The following is a 12,296-nucleotide window of genomic DNA, read 5'->3' as shown; positions in this document are numbered from 1 at the left end:
TGGTAGCACGAGTCCTCACCATCTGCGAGAGAGTAGAATACAGAAGTTTAGTTCTCGGATCAACAAAGTCACACGAAAATAATTTCAAGAATATGAAGTTTTTCCTAAAGGTTCTGCAGCCTCTCGAGGATAAATACAGACGTCTCCGTACCGATCCACGAGACTCTACTAAACCTGCTCATGACTCGCGAGACCTATGTAACCTAGGCTCTGATACCAACTTGTCACGACCCAAATCCCAAACCTGGTCGTGATGGTGCCACTCGTGAAGACAAGGTCAGCCAGTCTAACCCAATTCGTCCTTTAAAATAGTACGTTAACACAAATAAAGTAAAATCATGGTTTAAGAATACCAAGTAGCGGAAAGTATAGATAAAATGCGAAAATCCAAACCCGACACAGCCCTAACCAGGGTGTCACAAGTCATGAGCAACTAATGAATCCTGATACAAGTCTACTAAATACGAAATCCGATACAATAGTTCGATTCAGTTAATAAAAATTATAGGAATTAATTCCATATGAAATTCTATATTTTCCATTAAGATATCCGAAATTGTACTCAAAATTCGCCTGTGGGGCCCACATCTCGGAACTCGACAAAAATTATGAAATATGAAACCTCACCCAACCACGAGTCAACCATACAAATTTTTCCAAAATCCGACAACAATTCGGCCTCCAAACTATCAAATCTTTTTTTCAAATCTCTAGGCCCAAATTCTCGATTTACACCTCAAAAACACGTAATCCAGCCAAAATATTCAATGATAATTCAATAATATTGACTAACAATGATCATAAGGGACTTACCTCAAGAATTCCCGTGATTTTTCGCTTAAAATTGCCCAAAATCCGAGCTTGGAACTAAGAAAAAAAATGGAAAAAAATGGACTGCCCCTTTAACTGCCCAGAAATTTTCGAGGTACTGTTCACACGTGCGGGTACTATTCACACATGTGGGTACTGTTCATGCGTCACTGTTCAAGCTGCTAAAAAAATCCAACAGCTTTCCAAGGCAATTGCAGCAGCTTTTTTTTCATTAAAATGGCTCTAACTCCATCATACGAACCCGGAATTCGATGATATTTGTTCCTATGAGTCACAAATAATAATACGAACATAGTTATTCAATTGGAACTCAATTTGGAGCTCATTTGCTCAATTCAATACCCATTTCGCTCGTTAAATAATTAACTCATGTTTCATATCAAAAACCCAATCGCGACTTGATGAAATTAGACCAAACTTTCCAGATCACTCCTATAATTCATTATTTAAATTTTGGAGGTCTCGAAATCAAATTCCAATCTCTAGAACTAAAAATGGACCTTTGGATCATTACATGCTTATGCTCAAAACGACAAAAATCTTCCAAAAACTCTTCCAAAACTTATCCGAGCCTCATGGGACCCCGACCAAATATGCCAACACACCCCATAACATAATTCAAACTTGTTCCAACCTTCGGAATTATCAAACCAAAATCAAAACATCAAATCACCCTCGGATTCAAGCCTAAGAATTCCAAAACTTCCGAATTTCGAATTCGATCAAAAAGTCTATCAAACCTCGTCCGAATGACCTGAAATTTTGCGCACATATCACAAATGACACAACGAAGATACAACAACTCTCATAATTCTATTCTGACCCTCGGATCAAAATCTCACCTATCAACCAGAATTTGCCAAAATACTAACTTCGCCAATTCAAGCCTAATTCTACACTGGACCTCCAAAACCACTTCCGATCATACTCCTAAGTCACAAATCACCTCCCGAAGATAACCGAACCATCGGAACTTACATCCGAGCACCCTAACTTATAAGTCAACATCCAGTTGACTTTTCCAACCTAACCATTCTTAAAAGAGACTAAGTGTCCCATTTCTTACCAAATTCCACTCCAACGCAAACCAAATCAACTCGACCACATAAAACACGGATAACAAAGAATAAAGAAGTAGAAATGGGGGAAACATAGCGGTAACTCATGAGACGACAGGTCGGGTCGTCACACATAATGACCTCTAATTGCTCCATCATGGCATTGATACAAAATTTTGGTCATCTCTTCTTCAGGTACACACCTCCTAATGATATTATCTGCACAAATTTTGAACAAGTAAGGTTCATTCCACAAATAATACTTAGCATAAAAAATAAGCCTTTTTCTATGTTGGTAAGAGAGATCTTGGGGTGTACATCTTCCAACCAAGTAGTTAGCAATATCTGCGAACCAGGGTGGTTGAGTCACAATAGAGTCAACTGAAAAAATGTGTTCATCAGGAAATTCTTCTTTTATCTCACTGAACTCAAGGGGAGGGTCTTCTAGTCTAGACAAATGGTCAGCTACCTGATTCTCTGTTCATTTTTTATCTTTTATCTCAAGGTCAAATTCTTTCAGAAGTAAAATCCATCTTAACAATCTAGGTCGAGCATCTTTTTTGGCTAAGAGGTATTTTAAAGCTGCATGGTCAGTAAAAACAGTCACCTTTGTTCCTATCAAATAATAACGAAATTTATCAAATGCAAATACTACCGCCAGTAACTCTTTTTCTATTGTGGCATAATTCAGTTAAGCCTCATTTAGTGTTCTACTGACATAGTAAATGGGACGAAAAATCCTATCCTTTCTTTGGCCTAAAATAGCTCCAACTGCTTTATCACTAGCATCACACATAACCTCAAAAGATTGACTCCAATCAGGGGACACAACTACAGGGGCAGTTGATAATTTCTCCTTTAGGGTGTCAAAATCTATCATACAATCACCTGAAAAATCAAACTTAACATCTTTCATCAAGAGGTTAGTCAGAGGTTTTGAAATCTTTGAAAAATCCTTTATGAACCGTCTGTAATAACCTGCATGACCTAGAAAGCTTCTAATGTCTTTAATAGTTGTGGGAGGGGGTAATCCTGCTATAAGATTAATTTTAGACTTATCAACTTCTATCCCATTAGCAGTGATTTTATGTCCTAAAACAATTCCCTCTTTAACCATAAAATGATGTTTTTCCCAATTCAGAATCAAGTTTCTCGCTTCACATCTCTTAAGAACTAAAGTCAAGTGGTAAAGACAATCTTCAAATGTTTTGCCAAAGAGTGTGAAATCATCCATAAAAATTTCAAGAAATTTTTCAGTCATGTCAGAAAAAATTGCTGACATGCAATGCTGAAATGTAGCAGGGGCATTGCACATACCAAATGGCATTCTCCTGTATGCATATGTTCCATGAGGATATGTGAAAGTTGTTGTATCCTGATCTTCGGGTGCAATTGGTATTTGGTTATACCCTCAATTGCCATCAAGAAAACAGTAAAAACCATATCCTGCAATTCTTTCTAACATTTGATCAATAAATGGTAAAGGAAAATGATCTTTTCTAGTAGCATCATTGAGACGTCTATAATCAATACAGACTATCCATCATGTAACAGTCCTCGTAGGTATGAGTTCATTATTTTTATTCTTTATAACTGTCATACCTCCTTTCTTTGGTACTACCTGAATTGGACTTACCCAAAGGCTATCTGAAATTGGGTAAATAATACCTGCTGCTAGAAGCTTGATAATCTCTTTTTTCACCACTTCAAGCATTGCAGGATTCAATCTCCTTTGGAGTTGGATTATTGGCTTGTAGCTATCTTCCATGAGGATTCTATGCGTACAAATTGCTGGACTAATCCCTTTGATATCCTCTATAGTCCACCCTAAAGCTCTTTTGTGTGCTTTTAAGACTTGAATAAGTCTTTTTTCTTGTTCTGCAGTCAAAGAAGATGAAATAGTTGCTGGAAATAATTCTTGCTCAAGATAAACATATTTTAAATGAGATGGAAGAACTTTGAGTTCAATTTTTTGGTTGAACATCTTCTGATTGCATCTCCTTATCCTCATAATCTTTTTCCAGTATTTTAGCTTCTCTCTTAATTGTGGGATCATCATCTTGTGTGGTGCCTGATTTGGTCAAACATCTTTCCATTGAGTCTGAAATTAATTGATCATTTTTGAATTCATCTGCAAGGTCATTAATTATGTCAATAGAAAAGCATGAAGATGATGCCTCATCTCCTGAAAATCTTAGTATCTTTTGCATATCAAAAATGACTCTTTCTTCATCAACTATCAAGATTAGTTGTCCTTGATGAACATCTATGATTACTCTTCCTGTAGCAAGAAATGGTCTACCAAAAATTATCTGTTCATCAGGACATTCTTTCATTTCAAGTACTATAAAATCTACAGGGAAAACAAACTTATCTACTCTTACAAGCACATTTTCAATTATTCCCTTAGGTTTTTTAGTACTTTGATCTGAAAATTGAAGAGAAACACTTATGTCCTTCATTTCACCAAGATCTAATTTTCTAAAGATAGAAAATGGCATCAAATTTATTGAAGCTCCAGAATCGCAAAGTGCCTTTTCAAAATATACACATCCCAAAGTGAATGGAATGGTAAAATTGCCAGGATCACCAAGTTTTTGTGGTAGCTTATTTTGAAGTATAGCACTGCATTTTTCAGTAATCATTACCACAGAAACTTCTTCCAATTTTCTTTTGCTTGACAAAATTTCTTTTAAATATTTGGCATATGAAGGCATTTACAACAAAGCATCAGTAAAAGGAATATTAATATGAATCTATTTTAAGATTTCCAAAAATTTTGCAAATTGACCATCAAGCTTTTCTCGTTTCATTTTTGTGGAAAAGGAATTGTCACAGGTGAGGTAGCCATTTTTCCAGAAATTTTTTCTTCCTTATTCTTTATTTCTTTCTCCTTTGATTGTTAAGATGGTTTTTCAATATTCTTACCCTTGTCTACATGTTGTTCTGTCTGGTTCTTTTCTTGTCTGTCTGTATAAGGTTCATCTAGTTCCTTACCTGACCGTAAAGTGATGGCCTTAAGGTGCTCGTTTGGATTTTTCTCTGTATTACTTGGTAAGGGACGCTGAATCTTTTCTGACACAAGAGCTGCCAATTGGCTTAACTGAATTTCCAGATTTTTGAGGGATGAATTTTGGTTTTCCATCTTTTCATCAGTGACCTTAATATACTTATACAAAAGGTCATCAAAACTTGGATGAGCTTGTTGGGGCCTCTGCTGGTATGACCCTGCTTGTTGATATGGTCTTACTTGCTGATAAGGTTTGTAACTCGGTTTCCCACGATTTTGACTCTGGTATCCCGGTGGACCTTGTACATGTTGTTTCTGGAAGCTTTGAAAGTTTTTTGCACCATTTGGGTTACTCCACTGAAATCCTGGATGTTTTTATGTCATTGGACTCCCAAAAGGATATGGATTGTAACCGATGCCATTCACATGTTCATCCGTTTGATTGGTTGTTGGACATTAATGGTTCTGGTGGTTTCCTCCGCACATGTCACAAGCCTCAGATTGATTTGATTGTTGTGTATTCACCTGAAAAGATTCAAACTTTTGTGCCAAAGAAATAATCTGTTGCGTTAGTGTATTTAAAGCATCAACCTGATTTACCGTAGTAGCCTTTTTAATGATTACACGCTCAGATGACCATTGGATAGCGTTCTCAGAAATTTCATTCAATTGTGCCAATGCTTCCTCTGTGGTTTTTCCCATTACAGAACCTCCTACAGCTGCATCTATCACATTTCTAGCAGAGGGTTTTAGCCCGTGATAAAAAATGTACAATTGCATATGTTCAGGAATGTCATGGTGTGGGCATTTTTTTAACATTGCTTTTAATCTTTCCCAAGCTTGATAAACTGACTCAGTGTCAGTCTGCAAGAAATTAGTTATGTCTTGTCTTAACTTTGTTGTTTTAGCAGGGGAAAAATATTTGTTTAAAAATTTCTGAGTCATATGGTCCCATATCGTAATGGACCCTTGAGGCAAACTTCGCAATCAAGTCTTGACATCTCCTTTTAAAGAAAAAGGAAATAGCCTTAACTTGATAGCTTCAGGAGGTACTCCATTATACTTAGCAGTTTCTACAAGTTCTAGAAAATTAATTAAATGACTATGTGGGTCTTCACTTGTATCACCAGTGAAGATACAAGATTGTTGAATTGTCTGAATCAGGCCGGTCCTGATTTCAAAGTTGTTGGATGCCACTGGGGCTTCCTGACTAGATTCATAGTTGAAGCGATCAGGTCTAGCATAATCCCTAAGGATTCTGTTTATTGGCCTTGGCGCCACTTCATCAAATTGCTCCTCTACATGGACCAGTGGTGGGATCCCAAGTGGGTTAATGTCCTCTGCTTCCTGGTTTTCCATTTCTTTACAAGATGCTCCTTGGGAAGACGATGTTTTTTCTTTCCTGCGAAATCAAATAAATCTTTCAATTTCAGGATCGTAACTGACCAACTCTTTTGTAGAAGAGCGGGTCATAAACTACTTAAAATTCTTAAGTAAAGAAAGTATAAGAAAAAAATATAAGTGTATAAAAAATTACAAAAATGATAAAAACAGTAGGTGCTAAGCAAAAATAATAATACAATAATTATATTATCTATAGAGAATAATAATATTTTACTCAAACTTATAACAAGATAGTTATAAAGAAAAATAAAACGATGCAACAGTGAACTATGACAAGAAACAATACTATAATACTATTATATATGGAAAAAGTATTCAGATAGTACATATAGTTAGAATGGTCATAAGAATATTTTTCAGTAGTAAAAAAAAATTAAATGTGAAAGAACTAACTACATGTTATAAAAATTGTAAATAGTAGTTATAACACTATTATTATGATAAAGGAGAGAGTACTAATAGCAGCATGTATAATTTACTAAAAACAGTTAATGATGGAACTAGTAGGAAGAAATAATATAAAAGAGAAAAAAAACTTTTACAATACCATTATGAACAAAAATATTACATTAGGATTAATATCACAGTAGTAGTTATAACACTTAATTAGTGAAAATATTAACTGAAACAAAAATAACAGTAATAAATTCTCAAATTAGTAACAAAATATTTAATCTGAAGTAGATGTATGCCAATCCCCGACAACGGCGCCAAAATTTTGACGAGGCCAATGTGTATAGGATTTTCTTGCCCATGCTTTGTCAAATTCTAGTATAGTTTATGATATTGTCACACAGAGACTGGAAAATCTATTCTACAGACTTATAATATTTTAGCTACTATTTGAGAGAATCAGATTGATGAAAAGTTTGTGGAATTAAATTGTTAAATACTTAACAAAATTAAACAACCTTCGAAAGATGTGTAATTTAAAAAAGAGTTGGGAATCGTTGAATTCACTTAATAATATATTATAATAAAGTCTCACTTTCTACATGTATTTCTCTAAAGGATAATTGCTTATTGCTAATACAATTATATCTTATCTCACCAAGAATTAATCAACTAATAACACTCCGTGAGGTTATGTAATTAATTGAGTTAAAACTAGTGACGGTTAAACCGAAATATCTTCTGGTCTGAATTGTGCTAAAAGATAGTAAAAATTTCGTAAGAATATTTTTACTAAATCAATATTCCTACGACTACAATTCCTCCGTGAGAATTAAAATTGAGGTAAGCAAGATTACAGATTTTTAATAATAGGTTACTAATAATTACTCTCACTTTACTATTTTATTCAATAGTTATTATATACTCCCTCCGTTTCAATTTATGTGAATTCATTTGACTGGGCACGGAGTTTAAGAAAAGAGAGAAGACTTTTGAGCTTGTGGTGTAAAATGAGACACATATATTTTGTGTGGCTATAAATCATTGCATAAAGGTAAATTGTTTCCAAATAAGGAAAGGGGTCATTCTTTTTAGCACGGACCAAAAAGAAAATAAGTTCACATAAATTGAAACGGAGAGAGTATTAATTTTGCTCTGTGAGAATTACAAAATTAATATAAGAGTAACTTAAAGATAAAATATATAGAAATGATAACAATGATTAGTTAAAAACTATTGTTATAGCACAATATAAAATAAAAATAGAAAGTTCCAAACACAATATATATATATATATATATATATATATATATATATATATATATATATATATATATATATATATATATTCATCAACTATCCCAACAAAAAAAGATTACTCCATTATGAAATAAGAAAAAACTAATTTAGGAACAAAGAACTTATGAAGAAATATTATTAGTCTAAAAGAAAGACAACTAGTAGAAAATACTAAAGAAAAGAGAGACCAAAGAATAGTTCTCTCCTGTCAGACTCTATCTTTTCTTTCCAATATTCACTCTCTATTTATAGAGCTTTTTTGCCTAGTATTCTTCATAGTTGCAACTATAGAAATTGTAGTTGCAACTATGGCCTTATCAATTTCTTCCTTTTGCAGAGAAAGGCTATAGTTTCAACTATAGTTCTCTAGTTGCAACTATGTGATTTCCTTCATGATTCCTCATTGTTATCGTCGCAACTATGGTGCTTTAGTCCATTTGCTTCTTCATTCCCAGTTGACTACTCAATTCCCACTTTTTTGCTTCTTTTCTTCGATTTTCATATGTTCTTTCTCCTGCGAAGTATGTTAGAAAATATGATATATTTATTCATGTTTTATTTAAAATCTTTAATATTTAACGTATAAAAATATATGAATAAATTATACCCATCAGGTATGAAGGTTTGAATGAAAAAGTATGAAGGTTTGAAGGTAGGATAAAAATCGGGGTAGAAACCTAAGAACAATTATGAAGATTTGAAGATCAAAGGTAAAAGGATGAAGATTTGAAGGAGTTGATAGCCGCTAGAGAGTTCGAAGATAAAAGTTAGGATTGGAAAGTGGAAGAAGTACAAAAGTTCGAAGCTTTTATAGGAGAAAATCTAATCAATGCACGGTGTTTCACATTCGAAGGCGAGCAGTCGATGATTGACACATGTCTAAAGTCAGAATGACATGACTGATGGGACGTTTCGGCTTATTCGTCGTCTCGATTGTAACATACGAAGGAAGGAACCGAGGTTCATCTATCGTTTTCCATTTTGTTGGCGAACCTACTCTCCGAGAAACGAGGGGACTATCTGTATACGGGTGAACTCCGGTCAGCACATACCCCGAGTTCCCGGTGAGTCAAACGAAGTAAGAAGTATGAATGTATGAGATAGAGACCGAATCCGAGAACTCTTTGAGTCGAGGCCAGAAAGGGGTGCTCGCCACCGAGCCTGACAAGACAACATCGCCCAAACTCGGAACGAACTCCGAGACCTCAAAAAGCACTAGAAACGGTTGCACACGACTAAGAAAGGGCTGTGATATCCACGCCCAACTGGATATCACGGTGTGGATCTCGCCAATGTTGGTAGCGTATCAATAATTGACGTACAAGGAAGATTTTTACCTTTTTTAGTATTGTACTAGGGGTAAAATTCCCCTACTATATAAAGGGAAAGTTTTTTATTCAATACATACATGGTAACACGCTTATCAAGGCAATACAACCTTATTTCTCCGCTTTCTAACTATTGAAAGATTCTTATTTTAATCATAGTTCTTCATATATATTTTGTTTCGAATCGAGTGTCCGGTCGGAAGCAAAACTATTGTTCAGCTTAAATTCGAGCCCGGACTCAACGTCACAACTTGTTTGGTTATTTATCTTATCCTTAATTCGTTTATCTAACATTCTTGATTACTTGTATTGAAACAATTCACATATCCTTAAAATCGCGTACAAATTTAATCGTTATCCGTTTTAAGGGTAAACAATTATATTATTATTTTGTAATATAAAATAATTATATTAAAAATATCTGGTCTCGAATTATATTATTTCAATATTATTATTGTATCTTACCCGACCCCTGGCTCCCGACCCCACTTTTCTCAACCTCCATAAAAGACACGCTCACTTTTGAGGATAGAAATGCATCCAAAATTTTCCACTTTATGTTGCATGCTTACTGCTTTTAACATTATTTTAATTAATACTACCAATTAAGAATAAAGATTAGATTATATCGCCTAGATCCCAATAACTTCATACTTCCTTAGCTTAAGCAAAGAACAATGTGAGAATATGGCTCAAGCAAGTATGGCTAGCCAGGTTCCTGTTACCCTTTTTTAATTTAGTCACTAATTAAATGAGCTGTCCGAAAGCAGCAAAGACAAAACCTTGACTATAATTGAAGCAGGTTCCGGTTTTATACTTATGTTCACACTCCCTCCATATTTGACCTGAGATCTCAGGTTCGATACTATTATTTTTAAATGCACCAAAATACAAGAGATAGGTGAATTGCGTTTTACCCGATTTTCGCGAGTTAACGTATCCAAACAGACACAAATTGTAAAGCAAAGTAGTGAAAATAAATGACATAACAATTTTACGTGAAAAAACTCTTTGCTCAAGAGAGTAAAAACCAAGACCTACCTTCATAAGATTTGCCTAAAAAACTTGAGTTGTTTCAAAGAGCGATTTCAGCTTATAACTTAATAACTTAGGAACTATAAACTCTAGTCCCAACCTCTACAATCAAATTAATTGTAGCTAGCTACCCCTTTTAAGACTACTAGTTTTAAGGTACGCGTTTTGCGCGTGTACACCAAATCAATAAACACAAATATTTTTAAAAAATTATGGAAATAATATTTAAATATGTTTGCGGTAAAAATAAAGATTTAAAACATATACTTTCTGGAAATGATGAACGTTGAAGATATTACCAAACTCAATAAAAGGAGGTATCTAACTACATATAAGTCTGTGAATGCCTTATTGTAGTTTTTATATATGAGTTTATTTGCTTTGGAAGTCAAGAGATTCAAGACGGACTTGTATTCACATTAATCGAAAGAGTAATTTTCTTTTATGGCCTTTACATTTTTGTTAGAACCCGACTTAAAAAGTCAAATTTGAATGTCACAAGCTTGCACAATTTTAAAAGATCAATATCTTTAATACGAAGAGTACCACAAATATGACAACATGAAGAAATATCTTGAAGAAAATAAATAATAGTATTTTTAATATGAACACATAACTTGACAAATAGCATGGGTTCAATGTTAATAACCTTGAAAATTGATCAATGTTAATAACCTTGAAAATTGAATCCATAGAATCTAATAGCCTGTTTGGCCAAGCTTCTTTTTGGCCAAAAGTGCTTTTTTTTGCCAAAAATTGAGGTGTTTGGTCAAGCTTTTGGAAGGAAAAAAAATGTTTTTGAGGAGAAGCAGAAGCAGTTTTAGAGAAGAAGAAAAAAATTGTTTCTCTCCAAAAGCACTTTTTTGAGAAGCACTTTTGAGAAAAATACACTTAGAAGCAATTTTTTAAAGCTTGAGCAACTAATGTGAATTCACAAGTATCAAGAACAGCGTAATATTGTTCTAGGAGCATAAAACTCTCTAGTTTTGTCCTTCACTTTCTCTCAAAGGGCCTTTTTTTTATTCAACCCATTGCTGATAATCATTAACAGTTTGGTTCAACCAGTTCATATCTGATAAGAATTTCTTCCTCACAACCATAAAAAAAATACTTCTAATACTTATTATGTGAAAATTATAATTTCTCCAGTTGAGAAAAAAATATAACAATCAAATTCAACCATATACGTCCACCAAAACTGTAATAGCATTAAGTCCCACATAAAAACGTAGAATATAAAATATATATGAAGAACTTTCAGAAAGAGAAGTGTATTAGGAATAAAGAAAAATCTGCAGATACCTTTTCTCTGTTACAGTTAAAAAAAATTATTTGCTTCGACCACACCTTCATAACACAAAAATCAAAAAGAAAGTCATTGTTGGTAAAATTATTTTGCTTCAACCGCATCTTCATAATAACAAAAATAATAAGGAAAGAATCGTTGTTTGGTAATGAAATAATATCATATAATCAGAAGACTACAATTCATAGATATACTTGACGATATTATTTTGTGAATTTGAGGTGAGGTTCAGAAAAAAATAGAAGACAATTATTCAAGTCAAAAACGAAATAAGCAAACACAAAGTCCGATATAACTCATACATAAATTACATGCAACAAAGAGCTTCTAATAATTTCTTCTTAGACTATAATGAAAATTAAATGAATATAATCGATGAATATAGAAATTTTCAAGATCTATGCAGAACAGTGCATATTCCTAACATTAAAGCAACACCAATTACAATTTTCTTTCTGAATTAAAAGTGAACGGCAATAATTCACAAGTGGAAAAAAAATATTTTTTTCCAAAACTCAAGGTTTAATATGCCCAAAACCTTATAAAGCAGAAATTTGGTTTTCAGCAGAGGACATTTAATAATCCACACTCATTATAACTTCTATTCTAGTAAAAATACTTATAGCTTCTAT

The 12,296-nt window shown here is 33.7% G+C and overlaps 1 protein-coding gene and 1 non-coding gene across 2 annotated transcripts; one reads left to right on the top strand and one right to left on the bottom strand.

Moving 5' to 3' along the window:
- Positions 1–3,853: 3,853 nt before the first annotated feature.
- On the bottom strand, positions 3,854–4,534 carry LOC142162032 (uncharacterized). The gene has a single exon (XM_075218334.1). It carries the CDS (start codon positions 4,532–4,534, stop codon positions 3,854–3,856), a length of 681 nt encoding a protein of 226 aa, XP_075074435.1.
- Positions 4,535–5,689: 1,155 nt separating this feature from the next.
- Positions 5,690–5,796, top strand: LOC142162524 (small nucleolar RNA R71). Its single transcript, XR_012693774.1, has one exon. It is a non-coding gene; the product is annotated as a small nucleolar RNA R71 (small nucleolar RNA).
- Positions 5,797–12,296: the final 6,500 nt, after the last annotated feature.

Source organism: Nicotiana tabacum, chromosome 7, assembly GCF_000715075.1.
Source record: "Nicotiana tabacum cultivar K326 chromosome 7, ASM71507v2, whole genome shotgun sequence".
NCBI classification, from domain to species: Eukaryota; Viridiplantae; Streptophyta; class Magnoliopsida; order Solanales; family Solanaceae; genus Nicotiana; species Nicotiana tabacum.
Note: the sequence above shows the minus strand (reverse complement) of the source record. Positions and strands in the feature narration are given on the sequence as shown.

What these genes read in the sequence shown, in the direction of transcription:
- LOC142162032 (XM_075218334.1), bottom strand. Translation starts at nt 4,534, where the DNA reads ATGATTACTGAAAAATGCAGTGCTATACTTCAAAATAAGCTACCACAA.